The 12500-nt window shown below is 39.4% G+C and overlaps 1 protein-coding gene across 1 annotated transcript in view; it reads left to right on the forward strand.

The window, feature by feature from the left end:
• LOC145418999 (protein obstructor-E-like) overlaps window positions 1-6927 on the forward strand; it is a 33938-nt gene extending 27011 nt beyond the window's left edge. Inside the window, exons 4-5 of the mRNA XM_080287253.1 lie at window positions 4312-4516; window positions 6493-6927. Of these exons, the coding sequence (XP_080143379.1) occupies window positions 4312-4516; window positions 6493-6514 (227 nt within the window). The 3' untranslated portion in view covers window positions 6515-6927. The remainder of the gene's footprint in view (window positions 1-4311; window positions 4517-6492) is intronic.
• Window positions 6928-12500: the final 5573 nt, after the last annotated feature.

Raw genomic sequence — 12500 nt, forward strand, 5'->3', positions numbered from 1 at the left:
AAATATACAGTGTATTTGAGAAATAAAAGAATGAGACTGAAAAGACAAGAAGACATTTATGCAACTGGCTAGACCTTAGGAAGCACTGCGTTCCTGAAGGTAATACAAAGATGGAGGATGAAGAGAGGATCAAGATGAAGGGTACAGGTGATAGGGCATGAAGAGAAACAAGAAAAATGTAGAGGATAATACGTTCCCGAGGGCAACAAAATGATAGAGGTTGAAGATAAGGGATTATGACAGAGGGCATGAGGGATAACTATAAAGGGTGAAGATAGAGGGAGGATGTAGAAGGTAAGACAGAATGGGGATGGACGGGACAAGACAGAATGATGGGAGAAGCAGAGGACTAGATGGAGGATGTAGAGGATAAATTTAAAGATGTAGAGAATGAATGAGAATGAACTTAGAGGATGAAGGTGATGAAGTTAGGGAATAAAGAATATGAAGTTAGAGAATGTAGAGAATGAAGTTAGATGAAGATGATGAAGTTAGATGATGAAGATAGACAATGAAGAAAGAGGATAAAGATGTAGGATGTAGAGGATGAAGTTAGATCAGTGGTTTCCTGTGACGATCAGCCAGGTGTACCATAGAGCTAGATTCTTCACTTGCATTATAGTTCCTTTACCTTAATCTGGCGGAAACTTTCATCTTTTTTTTTGCTGCTTATTTCCCGTACCTCAGTGGTAGAATAAGACAACATACGGCTCTATCTCCTTCCCACAGCACTTCTTCGTGACTAGCATCGTATTCTAATGTTAATCACTGGTTACAGCTCACCATTCGAGGCAGAGACGACAAATCTACGCCAAGAAATAAACATATGACCAGCAGCTTAATTCGTTATTATTTAATATACAATGTTTATTATTTTTCATGTAGTAGTAGTTGTTGTTGTAGTAGTAGAAGTAGTAGTATACATATATTTTGTTTTAGAAATTAAGATGCTATGGTTTGTGCAGCAACAAAAGAATAAAATAATTTTCATTATTTAATTTAAACTAAGGTACGAAAATTGTTAATGTGTTACTAACTGAAAATAAAATAATAGAATATAGAAGTAATAACAATATACAGAGATAATGAAAGGGAAATGAAAAATAGGTTATGGAAAGTGATAAGGAAGAACAGTAATGAAAAGAAGAATGGATAAGGACCTGAGGGAAAGGCTAGGGGGATAGGACAGACAGGGAATTGAGGGACAGAAATGGAGAGAGAAAAGAAGAAAGAGCAAGACTAAAACTAGGAATGAGAAAGTCTGTGAAAAACAAAAGAGAAAGGGGAAATAATGGAAGGAAGGAAGGAAGCCCATTGGAAGTGACACTGTAAAGAAATATATAACACAAAAAGAAGCGTTGGTAGAGAAAGAGACGGTGCATAACAAGAGGAGATAAATTATTGTGTAAAGAATGGAAGAGAAAGAAAATGGAAATGTAGATGGGAGAGGAAAGGCAAGAAAAAGAAACGGAACTATCGAATGCGAGGAAGGTATGTGCAAGGCACGGGGAAAAATGGAAATAGAAATAGGGAAAACCAGGACAGAGCAAGAGGGAAAATGAAATGAAAGACAGGAAGAATAAGGAACGGAAGAAATAGAAATGAAAAAGGGATGGAAGGTAGGAGGAAGGAATGAAGATGGGGAGGGGGAGAGGTAGGAAGGAAGGATAGAAGGACAGAGGATAGAGAATCGATGGACGGAATGAGGTAAAACGAAAGGACTGAGAGTGAAATGAAGGACGGATAGGAAATTGAGGGAAGGAAAGAGGAAGGATAAAAGGAAAAAAATTATCACAAATAATTGATGGAAAGAGGGAGATCAGGCAAAGGATGGGGAAAGAAATAATAAGAAGCGGAAGGAAGGAGGGATGGAGAATAGTAGGTAGGAAGGAAAGGAGAAATGATAGAAAACTGAGAGAGTATTAGCTGTGAAATTAAAAGAAAATTAGGACCTGAATAAAGAAAGGATGGGGAATGAACAGAAGGAAGACTATGGAATGGAAAGAAGGAAAGGGGAAGGAAATATACCAAGTAGAAGGAAGGAAGAACAGGAATAGATAAGACCAGAAAGGGATGCAGACATTAAGGGGGGAATGAAAAGATAAAAGATGAGATTAGATAAAGGACGTGATGAAAGAAGGATACTAAATATAACAGAGGGAGACTAAAACAGTATAAACACTTGGAAAGACAGGGAGCTGTTTGGACTCGCCCAGATATATCATGCAAGCTAAGCTAACACGAAATCATTTTGCTCAGCTGAGAGGTATCGTTACCGTCAAAGTGTTAATGTATATATATTTCTACTTAACCCTTTAGGCGCAGTGGACTAGTTATTCAAACTAACACCAGGCCATTTTGCTTCTTAGATGGGAGGAAACCTAGCTGCTCAGATATTAAAAACAATCTCGCACAATTAAAACAAACTCAGCTAGGATGGACTCCCCTTAGAGGTTTATTCAGGCTAACATCATATAGTTTTTCTTATGTCCGAGAAATCCAACTGTCTCAGTCAATATTTTTGCTGTTATGAACTGCCCCCAGGTATTTATTGGGACTGATATTTAAAGACCTTGCTTAAATGAAAGTAATTTTAGAAATTGATGGGTTATAAACTGCCGATTTTTTTTCTGGGAGTGCCATTATCCCACGGTTCTTATGACTGATTAATTATTCTTTAGAATAAACCATGGATACAGTCTTCTTTTAGTCCTGCAGTAGCCAAGACAGCTTCAAAGATTTTTTCCTCTTTACAACTCACAGCTTTTCAGATATATATTAAGACAAGAACAACATTAGCTCAAGTGAAATAATGGCATCAGCTGAAAAGACTGCATTTGTATGGAATGGAAGAATAGGGTATATGATCATTTATGCCACTAAATAATTTAATTACCTGAAATGGAATATAGGCAAATATCATAAAGATAAGTCACATCCTTCTGAACTACATTTGTTTACTTTCCGATCTCGTCTCCTCCATTAACTGCTAATTTTCATCACCATCTTTTTTCTCTCAGATATTCTGTTTTCCACGATCCTGACTTCACTTCACACTGTCTCTGTATTCCTTATTAATTTCCTATAAATCCCATCTTTTTTCACTGACATATTCTACGTATAGTCTTTCTCTTCCATCTCAGAATCTAAATAAAACATACTTTTTCTTCTCCCAGCACCACTTCTGCCTTTACCATCTTCTCCTCATCCTCCGTCTATTTGCCTTTTATTCTGTTCTCTGCATAGCCCGTCTGTCATTGCCCTCCCTTCCTTTCCACTCACAGCACCTCTTCTATCTTTCACTGCCCCTCCCCTACATTGCCGTTCCTCAGTTTTTTTTTTTTTTTTTTTTTTTAATTCTCTTCTCATTACCCTCCTATCAATGCCCTCCCATCCTTTCCACTCACAGTAAGTATGGTTCCATTCTCTTTCAGTGCCTCTTCTGTCTCGTCTTACATCACCTTACCGTCACCCCGCAACTCTTAGTATTTCCTCTTCCATTGTTTCTGCTTCCTATCACTCTCTCATGAACATCCTCCCTTCCTTTTTCACTTACAACCTCTGCGTAGTTTATCCTTCATCTTCAATCACCCCTAATACCACTTTCCACCTCTCCCTTCTTTTCGTATCGCCCCCTCTTTCATCCTCTCCTTGCTCCTCATTACCCTCTTATATACACCCTCCCTTACTACATGGGCACCCTCCTTATCCCGGCATCTTTCTTCCTTCTTCCTACTTCACCTCATCCTCTGTCTTTCTTACTACGTTCTTTTCGTCTTCTCTCTCCACCTCTTATCAGCTCCTCTTTCAGTATATCCTTTGCCCTCAACGCCCTCTTAGTAAAATCCTACCCTCTTCTCTACTCACAGCATCTACGGTAGTGTTCCTCTCTCAGCACCCTTTCTCCTTTCTCCTACCTCTCTCCCTCTGTCTCTTTTTACCTCCCTCAATCTCTTTCAGTCTCACATCACCTCTCTCACCATCTCCTCTCGTCTTCATCCTGCCTGACGCTGTTCCTCTAAAACCTTACCGTACATATTATCCTAGTTTACTTAACCTCCTGAATCCTAATGACGCACATTTTAATTTACATCTTTCCCCTAACAGATGATTTTCTTCAACTTAATAAAGATCGCTCGTACTGAAGAAGTTTAATAAAGTTGTATGTGACACCTGCATTTCAGAGTCTATCCTAAGCATAATATAATCCTCAGGAGATGGCAAGAATAACATGGAAAAGACATCCCTGGATTCAAGTGAGAGAGAGAGAGAGAGAGAGAACATTACTAATACACCTTCCCACCTTTCCAGACATCGTTGGCTTCAAATGCCCTGATTACGTCGACTCCAAGGATCCTGCCGCCAAGTTCCTGCCCTTCCCCCGCTACGCCATAGGTGAATGCGGCCGCTACATCTTCTGCGTGGACGGCAAGCCACGACTGGGTCACTGCGGGGATTATTCCGCCTTCGATCCGGCCAGTCTGACCTGCACCGACCCCGAATACGTGCCCAAGTGGTGAGTTGTGATGGGAATATGGGTGATGATGATGACGATGATGATGGTGGTGAAGAGTGCGATTGGTTTGCCTTAGTTGAGTTGCGATGTAGGATTTTGTAAACCAATTAAAATATACAGCAACACATTTACCTCATCCCATACTTATGTGTAAATATGGGACATCATCAACATCTTCATCATCATCATCATCATCATCATCATCATCATCATCATCACCATCATCTTCATTATGGAATTCGTAAACAAGAGAAAAATATGATGTAGAGTGGGACGTGGATTTAGGAATATGTTCAGATTATGCTTAGTATGACCATGGGCTCCTCTACCTAGCAAGCAATAACCTAAGGCAGGTGTTATCGTTATCGTTTTTGAGAGAGAGAGAGAGAGAGAGAGAGAGAGAGAGAGAGAGAGATGAAATTTTGGTTTACCAGCCTAGTTGACACCTTCAGTACAGTGGCGAATTTGATATGCTTTTGCTGTCTCCAGACTGTCTTGTTTCTAATTGACTGGGCTGTTTTCTGTATATCCTTCATTAAACTCTTCACCATAAGGGCGCCCTACCAACTCAGCAAAATCGTCAGACACCAGCAGGATTAAATGTAACACGACGTCAATATACAAAAGGGGTTCAGTGAGTGGGAAAAGATTCGAAACGCTAGCATAACAGACAGCTTCACTCTCCTCATAGTCTTGCATCTTATATAACAAACTACGGACTCTGTTAACTCTTTCATTACAGTGGCGACTTTTTTGCAGCTTTTAGTGCTGCAACCAGACTGTTTTATTCAGCATAGGAAGGTCCGCGGGTATTGAAGGGGTTAATGATGGTAGAATCTGCTAACTCCAGTTCCAAAACGTCTGTTCTAAGCTGTCAGGAAACAGCGAAACTGGAAACAGCAAGAATTAAAAACAGAAATGACATTCTCGTGCTTAAAAGTTGAGCCACATGAGAAAGCTGGAATAGCATGATAAATGGCATGAGAAACACACGCACACAGATTCTTTGATGAAGCAATGAGAGGGCGGTTCTCAACTGGTTAATGCTATGCCTAAATATGCTAACACACCACCGAAACTTCCTTTCCCTTACGATGCACAGTCCAAGCACATAGACTGAACGCATTTGCCAGACAGAGATCGCAAATGTGGCAAATATGTGACAGTATTTTAACCTATCTTCTCGGTTATGTAAAAACCTGTTATTGGTTTGAACTTTCCATTAATCCATATCATGTCCTGGTTGATTGAAAACGGGATGATGACGACAATGACGACTATCCTTCAGGTATTTTATTGTATCCTCTCGCTTAGGTAATTTATCTTATGTTACCTAAGATGATTTAATTCAGAAACAGAAAACTTCAGCTACTCAAAGAGCAAACTAGTCATGTTCGGTAATGTTTTAGCCTTCTAGATAAGATTTCATAAAAACTGTGTAAGTGTAAAAGCAAGAATATTATCTGACACTCGAAATAAACAAATATCTCCCGTATGCGGAAAGATACTAGGTTTCACTCATCGTGTTACACTGATATGAGAGAGGAGAACAGAATAAGTTTTGACCTTCATCAGAAAATTTAGCCTCCTTTACTTTCACTGTGTAGATTCACTTGTGCTTGATACGAATCACGAGTCTTCATCTTTCCAGGATAAACAAATTTATATTTTTTTCTGGTAGATTACTGATTATATTTATGACGATATATATTTGTATTTCATTAGAGTAACAAACCCTCTTCTTTGCAAGACGAACTAGTTTAGCATATTTTATTCATTTGATTGCATAAAACTCTTCCTACAGGTATGCCTGTGCTTAATATAAGAACCAGATCTTGTTCTTTTCCAGACGAACTAAGGTAGAATAGCCTAATGTAAAATACTATTTCTTTCAAGTTGTATGACTGTTTTTATCACAATTTTTCTCTGGTTATGTGCTCATTGTCCTTACTAATGCAAATCCCTTTCTTTTCCAGCAATAACTACCGCAAAAAGTAAACATGTATACAGCAGCAGGGTACCAAGATCTTCACCGGAGCGTACGAAATTTCCTCTACAGTATTTGGCCAAAACAAAATTTAAGAAAAGAAGCTGATTGGCTGACATTAAAACAAAAAACAGTAAGCTCTTTCATCGTCCCAGTCACACGCTCTTTCATCATCTTTCCTCTCGACTCCAAAACTCCACCCAAGTTATCCTTATGCTTTGTATATTAGGGCAAATTTTGTAACATAGCTATCCTCTTTGTAGAATGCAAATTAAATGCAATTTTTATTTCTGTTCACGAAACTTGTAATAGCTCTCTGTATCGGTAAATATGTTTAATACTTTATTCTTTGTGAGAAACTAAGAGTGAATCTGTGCCATCCATTTATCAGTTCCCTAAAATGCAAGAGTGAAATGTGGTCTATGTTTTGGAGATGTAATAAAGAAAGGGAGTAACAGAGAGTGTTTATATAAATCCAGAAGGTCAGATATTTAGTAATGAGGCAAATGTATTATTTTGTTACGAAGGTCTTCACTAGGGTGTATTGTCTATATAAGTCGTTTTCGAGATGATAATGAATATGACGAAAACTAGTGGCAAGCGGTAGGTGTATTATGTTGGTACTATTATTGCCAGTACAGCTTTTAATATAAATAACTATAGGGGTATCAGTGACAACTATATTGATGATAATGCTACCTGAACTACTAAATGATGTGGTTGGTGTTACTGTACATATTTTGTCACTAGCAAGTTATTATTATTACAAATGTGTGAGATAAAGAGGTAAGGAACCTGACGAGGCTAGGGAAGTAACATAGGATCGATTTGGCTGGGTGAACTTTGTATAGTAGAGTGCATGACAAGGGTTTGACATCCTTTTTTATTATCTTGACAGTCATCGAATTGACTCTGTCAGACAAACAATTATGAAACTGCATGGAGAACGGTGAACCTATGTAGTGGATTAGGATTCCGGAGACTTGAATGATAAATGAATGGGTCCCTATTTCACTGGACATGATGTTGGATAGGTCTTCCACTGTTATATTCTTTACTCTACTTGCCTTCTGGTCCCTGCCTCACCCCACCTGCAGATTGAAAAAAGAGGCGGGACAATGATGATGATGATGATGATGATGATGATATTTTTTATTTGTTAATTTAGAAAATTCATTATTAAAGGGTTGATAAAAGGTTCAATGATGTAATTTATATTAACGAGGGCCTTATCCAAAACCGTTGTCTATTGCTTTGAAGTGGTTTGGTAAGAAGCAGAGGCAATTGTCATATAGAGCTGCTTGCTGGTGGCTTTAACATCATCACTACGAGGGGATCCTTCCTTAACTGACTACAATCGCTTGACAGTAGCAAGAAGCAAGAAGGGAGTAGAAGGAATAGTAATGAGGGCCGTAGAGCAGACGACTTGTTAAATTCTTAGTGCCTCACCAGAGACGCAGCCAGGCTACCCCTAAAGGTGAGGGAGGAGGGAGACACTTTGTACCCAATCAACTGTGTGAATTGTGATTTAAAACAGCAACTGAATATCAATATCTTATTTAACTCTAAAGAACACTGGTATCTTGAAGGCTTAAGGAGATTCATGTAAACTTAGAACAGAAATCGCCAGTTCCATATTGCCCCCTTCGAGGTGTAGGAAACCTGGGTTAAGCAACCTTACTCCGAAACATTTTAGGGCTTGAGGCCGACCTCGACAGCATTACAGGATAAGAAAATCTTCAGTTAACTCTTGGAAATTCAAATCCATGAGTACAAGGCGATATTGCCACTAATTCACCAGACCATATAGTTATATACCATGTAGTTATATACTATTCAAAAAAATGAGGAGCGAGAATTAATGAAAATTATCTAATAAGACCACAGAAACAATATCTGGTACTGTTACTGTACAACAAAATAATTGGCAATGAAATCACAGGAAAAACACAGCAATGGTATAAATTTCCAAGGATGACACTGAGACTCTCAATTCAGGGAGAAAAGATGGAGTTCATAAATAGGACCGTAAAAATTCCTGGTATCACAGAGGGACAGGCAAACCAACAGTTTCTGAAGGTCATGCATGGAGTGTCTATGATTATTTTATATGATTAGCCTGCATACCACATTATAGTGTACAGCCAGGTACGCTATACAGAAACCGGGCTCATTCTTCTTTCAACAGATTCTTCAAATATTGCCTTAAAAATCTGGGGGCTTGACTTTTACTTTGTGCTCTCATTTTTAACTCCTCTGATGCTATGGATCCTGCGTAGTTAATTCAGGTTACAAATGAACCATTTTGATCATCTGAGAGAGTCTGTCGTAGTCCAAATGATTATGGAGACTGGCTTCAGCCCTGTGACTACTAAAAATCCTCTCTGCTGAACAAAATCGTCTCCTGGTAACCTTGGTGAAACAACTTAATGCGTTCAGAGAAGACAAAGCGGTTCCCAATACTGTCGGTGGTCGTATAGGCAAGCAAAGGTCAATGAAGGCTCGAAACTATGAATGCTCTGATGCTGTCTGAGCACATAACACACTCAAGCTCCTATGTCTCACTATCATCTGAAGAATATCGTCTGGCGTTAGCTAGAATGAAAAACAACACCCTCACGATCCTGCGATTCACTCCCTTTTCAGTAATATCGCTTGGTATTAAGTGGAACAGAATACCAGGCTTATCCCGACCAAGAAAGGGTAAAGAACCTGAAAAATGAGATTCAGTAGTGGAATTATGATGCCATACTGATTATGACCTTAAAAGGGGGTATGCGTCCTGTGTCCTCCTTGGCCCCCCTATTCTCCTACACCCTTAAAGAACTGGGTACATCACCAGGCTCTTCATAATTTTCTTTTTAAATTCATCTTCCTAATCACAAAGGTAAATTGTCCTCTCTCCTCTTCATTTGCACACGCCATCCGTCGCTAAGGTGTTTTTTGTCCATCTTTTCTCTTGCTATGACTTCTAGTAGTGAATAACATTACACTATCCTGATCCTGATTTTAGTCCTCTAGAGAATTTTTTCTTCATGTGATATATATTTTACAGGGACCATGCCTTTGATGTATCCTCTCTCTCTTTCTCTCTCTCATATACACACACACACTCACACTGGCACACGAGGGTGCCAGTAAGAGTTGCTGCAGAAGAAAGTGCAGAGGAGGAACAGTTTTGGTAGGCATGGTGAGTAACATCGCATTAAGTCTGAAGGTCAAAAAGCGTGATTAAAGAACTGTCTTTACTAGCATCTAGATTCTAGATACATTGGGTGGAAGGGAGAAACACAGGAAAGAGTATAACTCCTTTACTGTTCTTATTCAGCATTCTTATTACCTCCAGACGATTCTTTTCAGCTCAGGAGAGACTTTTCGAGCTAGAGGGGTTAAATATAGCCGTCACCAACCCCTTCATTACAATGAATCTCCGTAAAAGTGAATAATATTGGCTGGAGGTTGCAAGAATACAGATAGACTATGCCACGAGATTGGTCGAATTATGCTCATTATTTATGTTATATTTTTCGGGCCACACAAAACCATGGTGTTTGAGATTAGAAATGCTAGAGGAATGGAAAATAACCCATTCAACACAATGGTGCATTTTATTTTATTTTTTTAAATTCTTGCTACTGCTAGACGATTTTATTAAGCTTTGGAGAGACTGTCTAGAATGATGGGGTTAAAAAGTTTTCATTGGTCCCACTACAACCTGAAGACTCTCTCCCTAAGCTGAAGAAAATCGTCCGAAGGTTATGCAAGAATAAAATGAATAATATACGTCTTTGGACTGAATGGATCAGATTCTTGCTTGTGTGCTGTCCCTCACACACATTCTGTCCACTTGCTATGATGGACAAGTTACTGATTAAAACAAGTACAAATATACCTGATGAGGGAGTTTCAGGCCCTTTAGTTAATGATCTTGGTGTGGTGTGGTGGCGTGAGTTGTGGGATGGTGATGTGATGCAGTGTCGTGTGGTGTGGTGTCGCTAAAATATACAGGAGTGAGCCACCTCACGTCCGAAAATCATTAGTGAGAGAGAAAAGGACAGAGCCACTCCTAAAGATGCTCCCGTATCTAATGGAAGACATTCTTCTCACTAAGCTAATTACTTAATATGTACGTTAGAGTATACAGGTATATATAAGCGTAATGTTGTAACTATATAAATATGAAAATTTCCAGCTACTGAGTATACACGTATACTTCAGGAGCATACATACACGTAATGATGACAAAAATATCAGTGGTCGTATCCCAGATTCACAGACAAACTTACGACCTGTTCTCTGATGTAACAATGAATTACTTTTCAGGAGGGACAAGGAGAGCATAGAATCTTCCCTTATCTCCCATTCTTTCTGCAAAAACTGATCTTGGTTAATAAGGAAAAATTATCCAGCTATTTTTTTTTTTTTTTTTTTTTTTTGAAAGAAACGGAAGGAAGAGTGAAAAAGCTTCCTATGTTGCTTGTTCTTCTGGCAAACGAAACTCCTAGTTACGACAGAGAATGGGGCTGGTGGGGGACGCCTACACATGGTAGTGACGTTATCACCAAGTGGCTCAGCTGCCGGGTTATACATATGCCCCCCAACCCTTTCCCATGACAGATGGATGGTAGACTGATGGAGAACGGCAGTATCAGCTTACATACCACCCGGTCCAGGTCTAGATAAGCTTGGGGTCACAACAGTAATAATAACAATGGCAGGAAGTTGATCGTACATTTGTTATTAAGAGACCAGCCGGTTACAGATGACGCAGCACTGTTTGGAGAGAGCGGAGGGGACCCACGGTAAAGGTTCTTGTTGAGTGAGAAAGTTTGTTTACTTTGTACTTTCTCATCCCTTGTCTCTGGATCCTACTTTCATGCAGTGGTACCGACATGACCGAACTGCTACTCTGTCCGGTTATACAAACGCTCCTTAACTCCATCCCTGTTCCCTGAAAAGAGATTGGTGGACTGCCGGCGAGGGGCAACTCCATTCTGTAATCCACTGAGTTCACGTTTCAGGTGTACGTAGGGCTCCGGCTACTATTACCTTACGCCATCTTTAAGTAGGAAATGGGCCAGGATGATAGTGACAATTACTACAACGAAGACGAAGACGACGACGACGATATGAGAGGCCGTGTATGTAGTGAAAGATATCGGATCTCTTGGAAGTCACTCTATAGATGGAAAAAAAGTCATGGTGATAATGGTGGTGATGAGAGAGAAGCCGTGTCTGAGGTGGAAGATATTGTATCTCTCAGGTGTCACTCTCATGGCAGCTGATGCAGTCCGGGCCACGTGAGGGGTTGGCGCTCATTGAAACCCAAGCATTCGTGTGTGGCATGGAAGACAACCGACCAGGAGAGGAATTCACACAAATTTTCGGTGGATTCCTTGTCGTAACATATGCTTGTTTTTACAGAACTAAGCTATGGACATGGATAGAATCTTCAGTCTCCCTTTCTTATTCTTCCTGTAGAAAACGAATACAACCTAAGATAATTTTCTTGACGTAACTATTAATTTTCGGTAAGATCATGTAAGTTAGGAATATGTAAAGTCTCAGCACTCTTGTATCCTTATTCTTCCTACAGAAAACGAATATAACCTACGATATTTTCCCCATCTACGGTAACATGATCTGTGCTTGAAAGATAAGACACGGGAACACTCTACTTTCTTTTGCCTTTCCTGTAAAAACAAATCACTTTATCGTATGCTTGTACATGAATCTAACCCTTGTACTGCAGATGTTAGGTCAAATTCTCATCGAGTGAGGATGTAACTTTAATATCTCTTCATTTGTTATTTTGCACAAACTGATTATTATCTTGTACACCTACACCTATTAGATACCGAACAGGATTGCAAAAGTATCGTATAAATTACTGTAAATGCACTGTATAAAGTAACAAACTAATGATCAAGAAGTGCTATAAAGGCTTCTAATCCGACGAGAAATACGGGGTTTGAGTTGCTAATAGTGGATTCCTAG

The sequence above is a fragment of the Coenobita brevimanus genome, chromosome 14 (genome assembly GCF_032717465.1).
Source record: "Coenobita brevimanus isolate Jiangsu-jjx chromosome 14, ASM3271746v2, whole genome shotgun sequence".
NCBI classification, from domain to species: domain Eukaryota; kingdom Metazoa; phylum Arthropoda; class Malacostraca; order Decapoda; family Coenobitidae; genus Coenobita; species Coenobita brevimanus.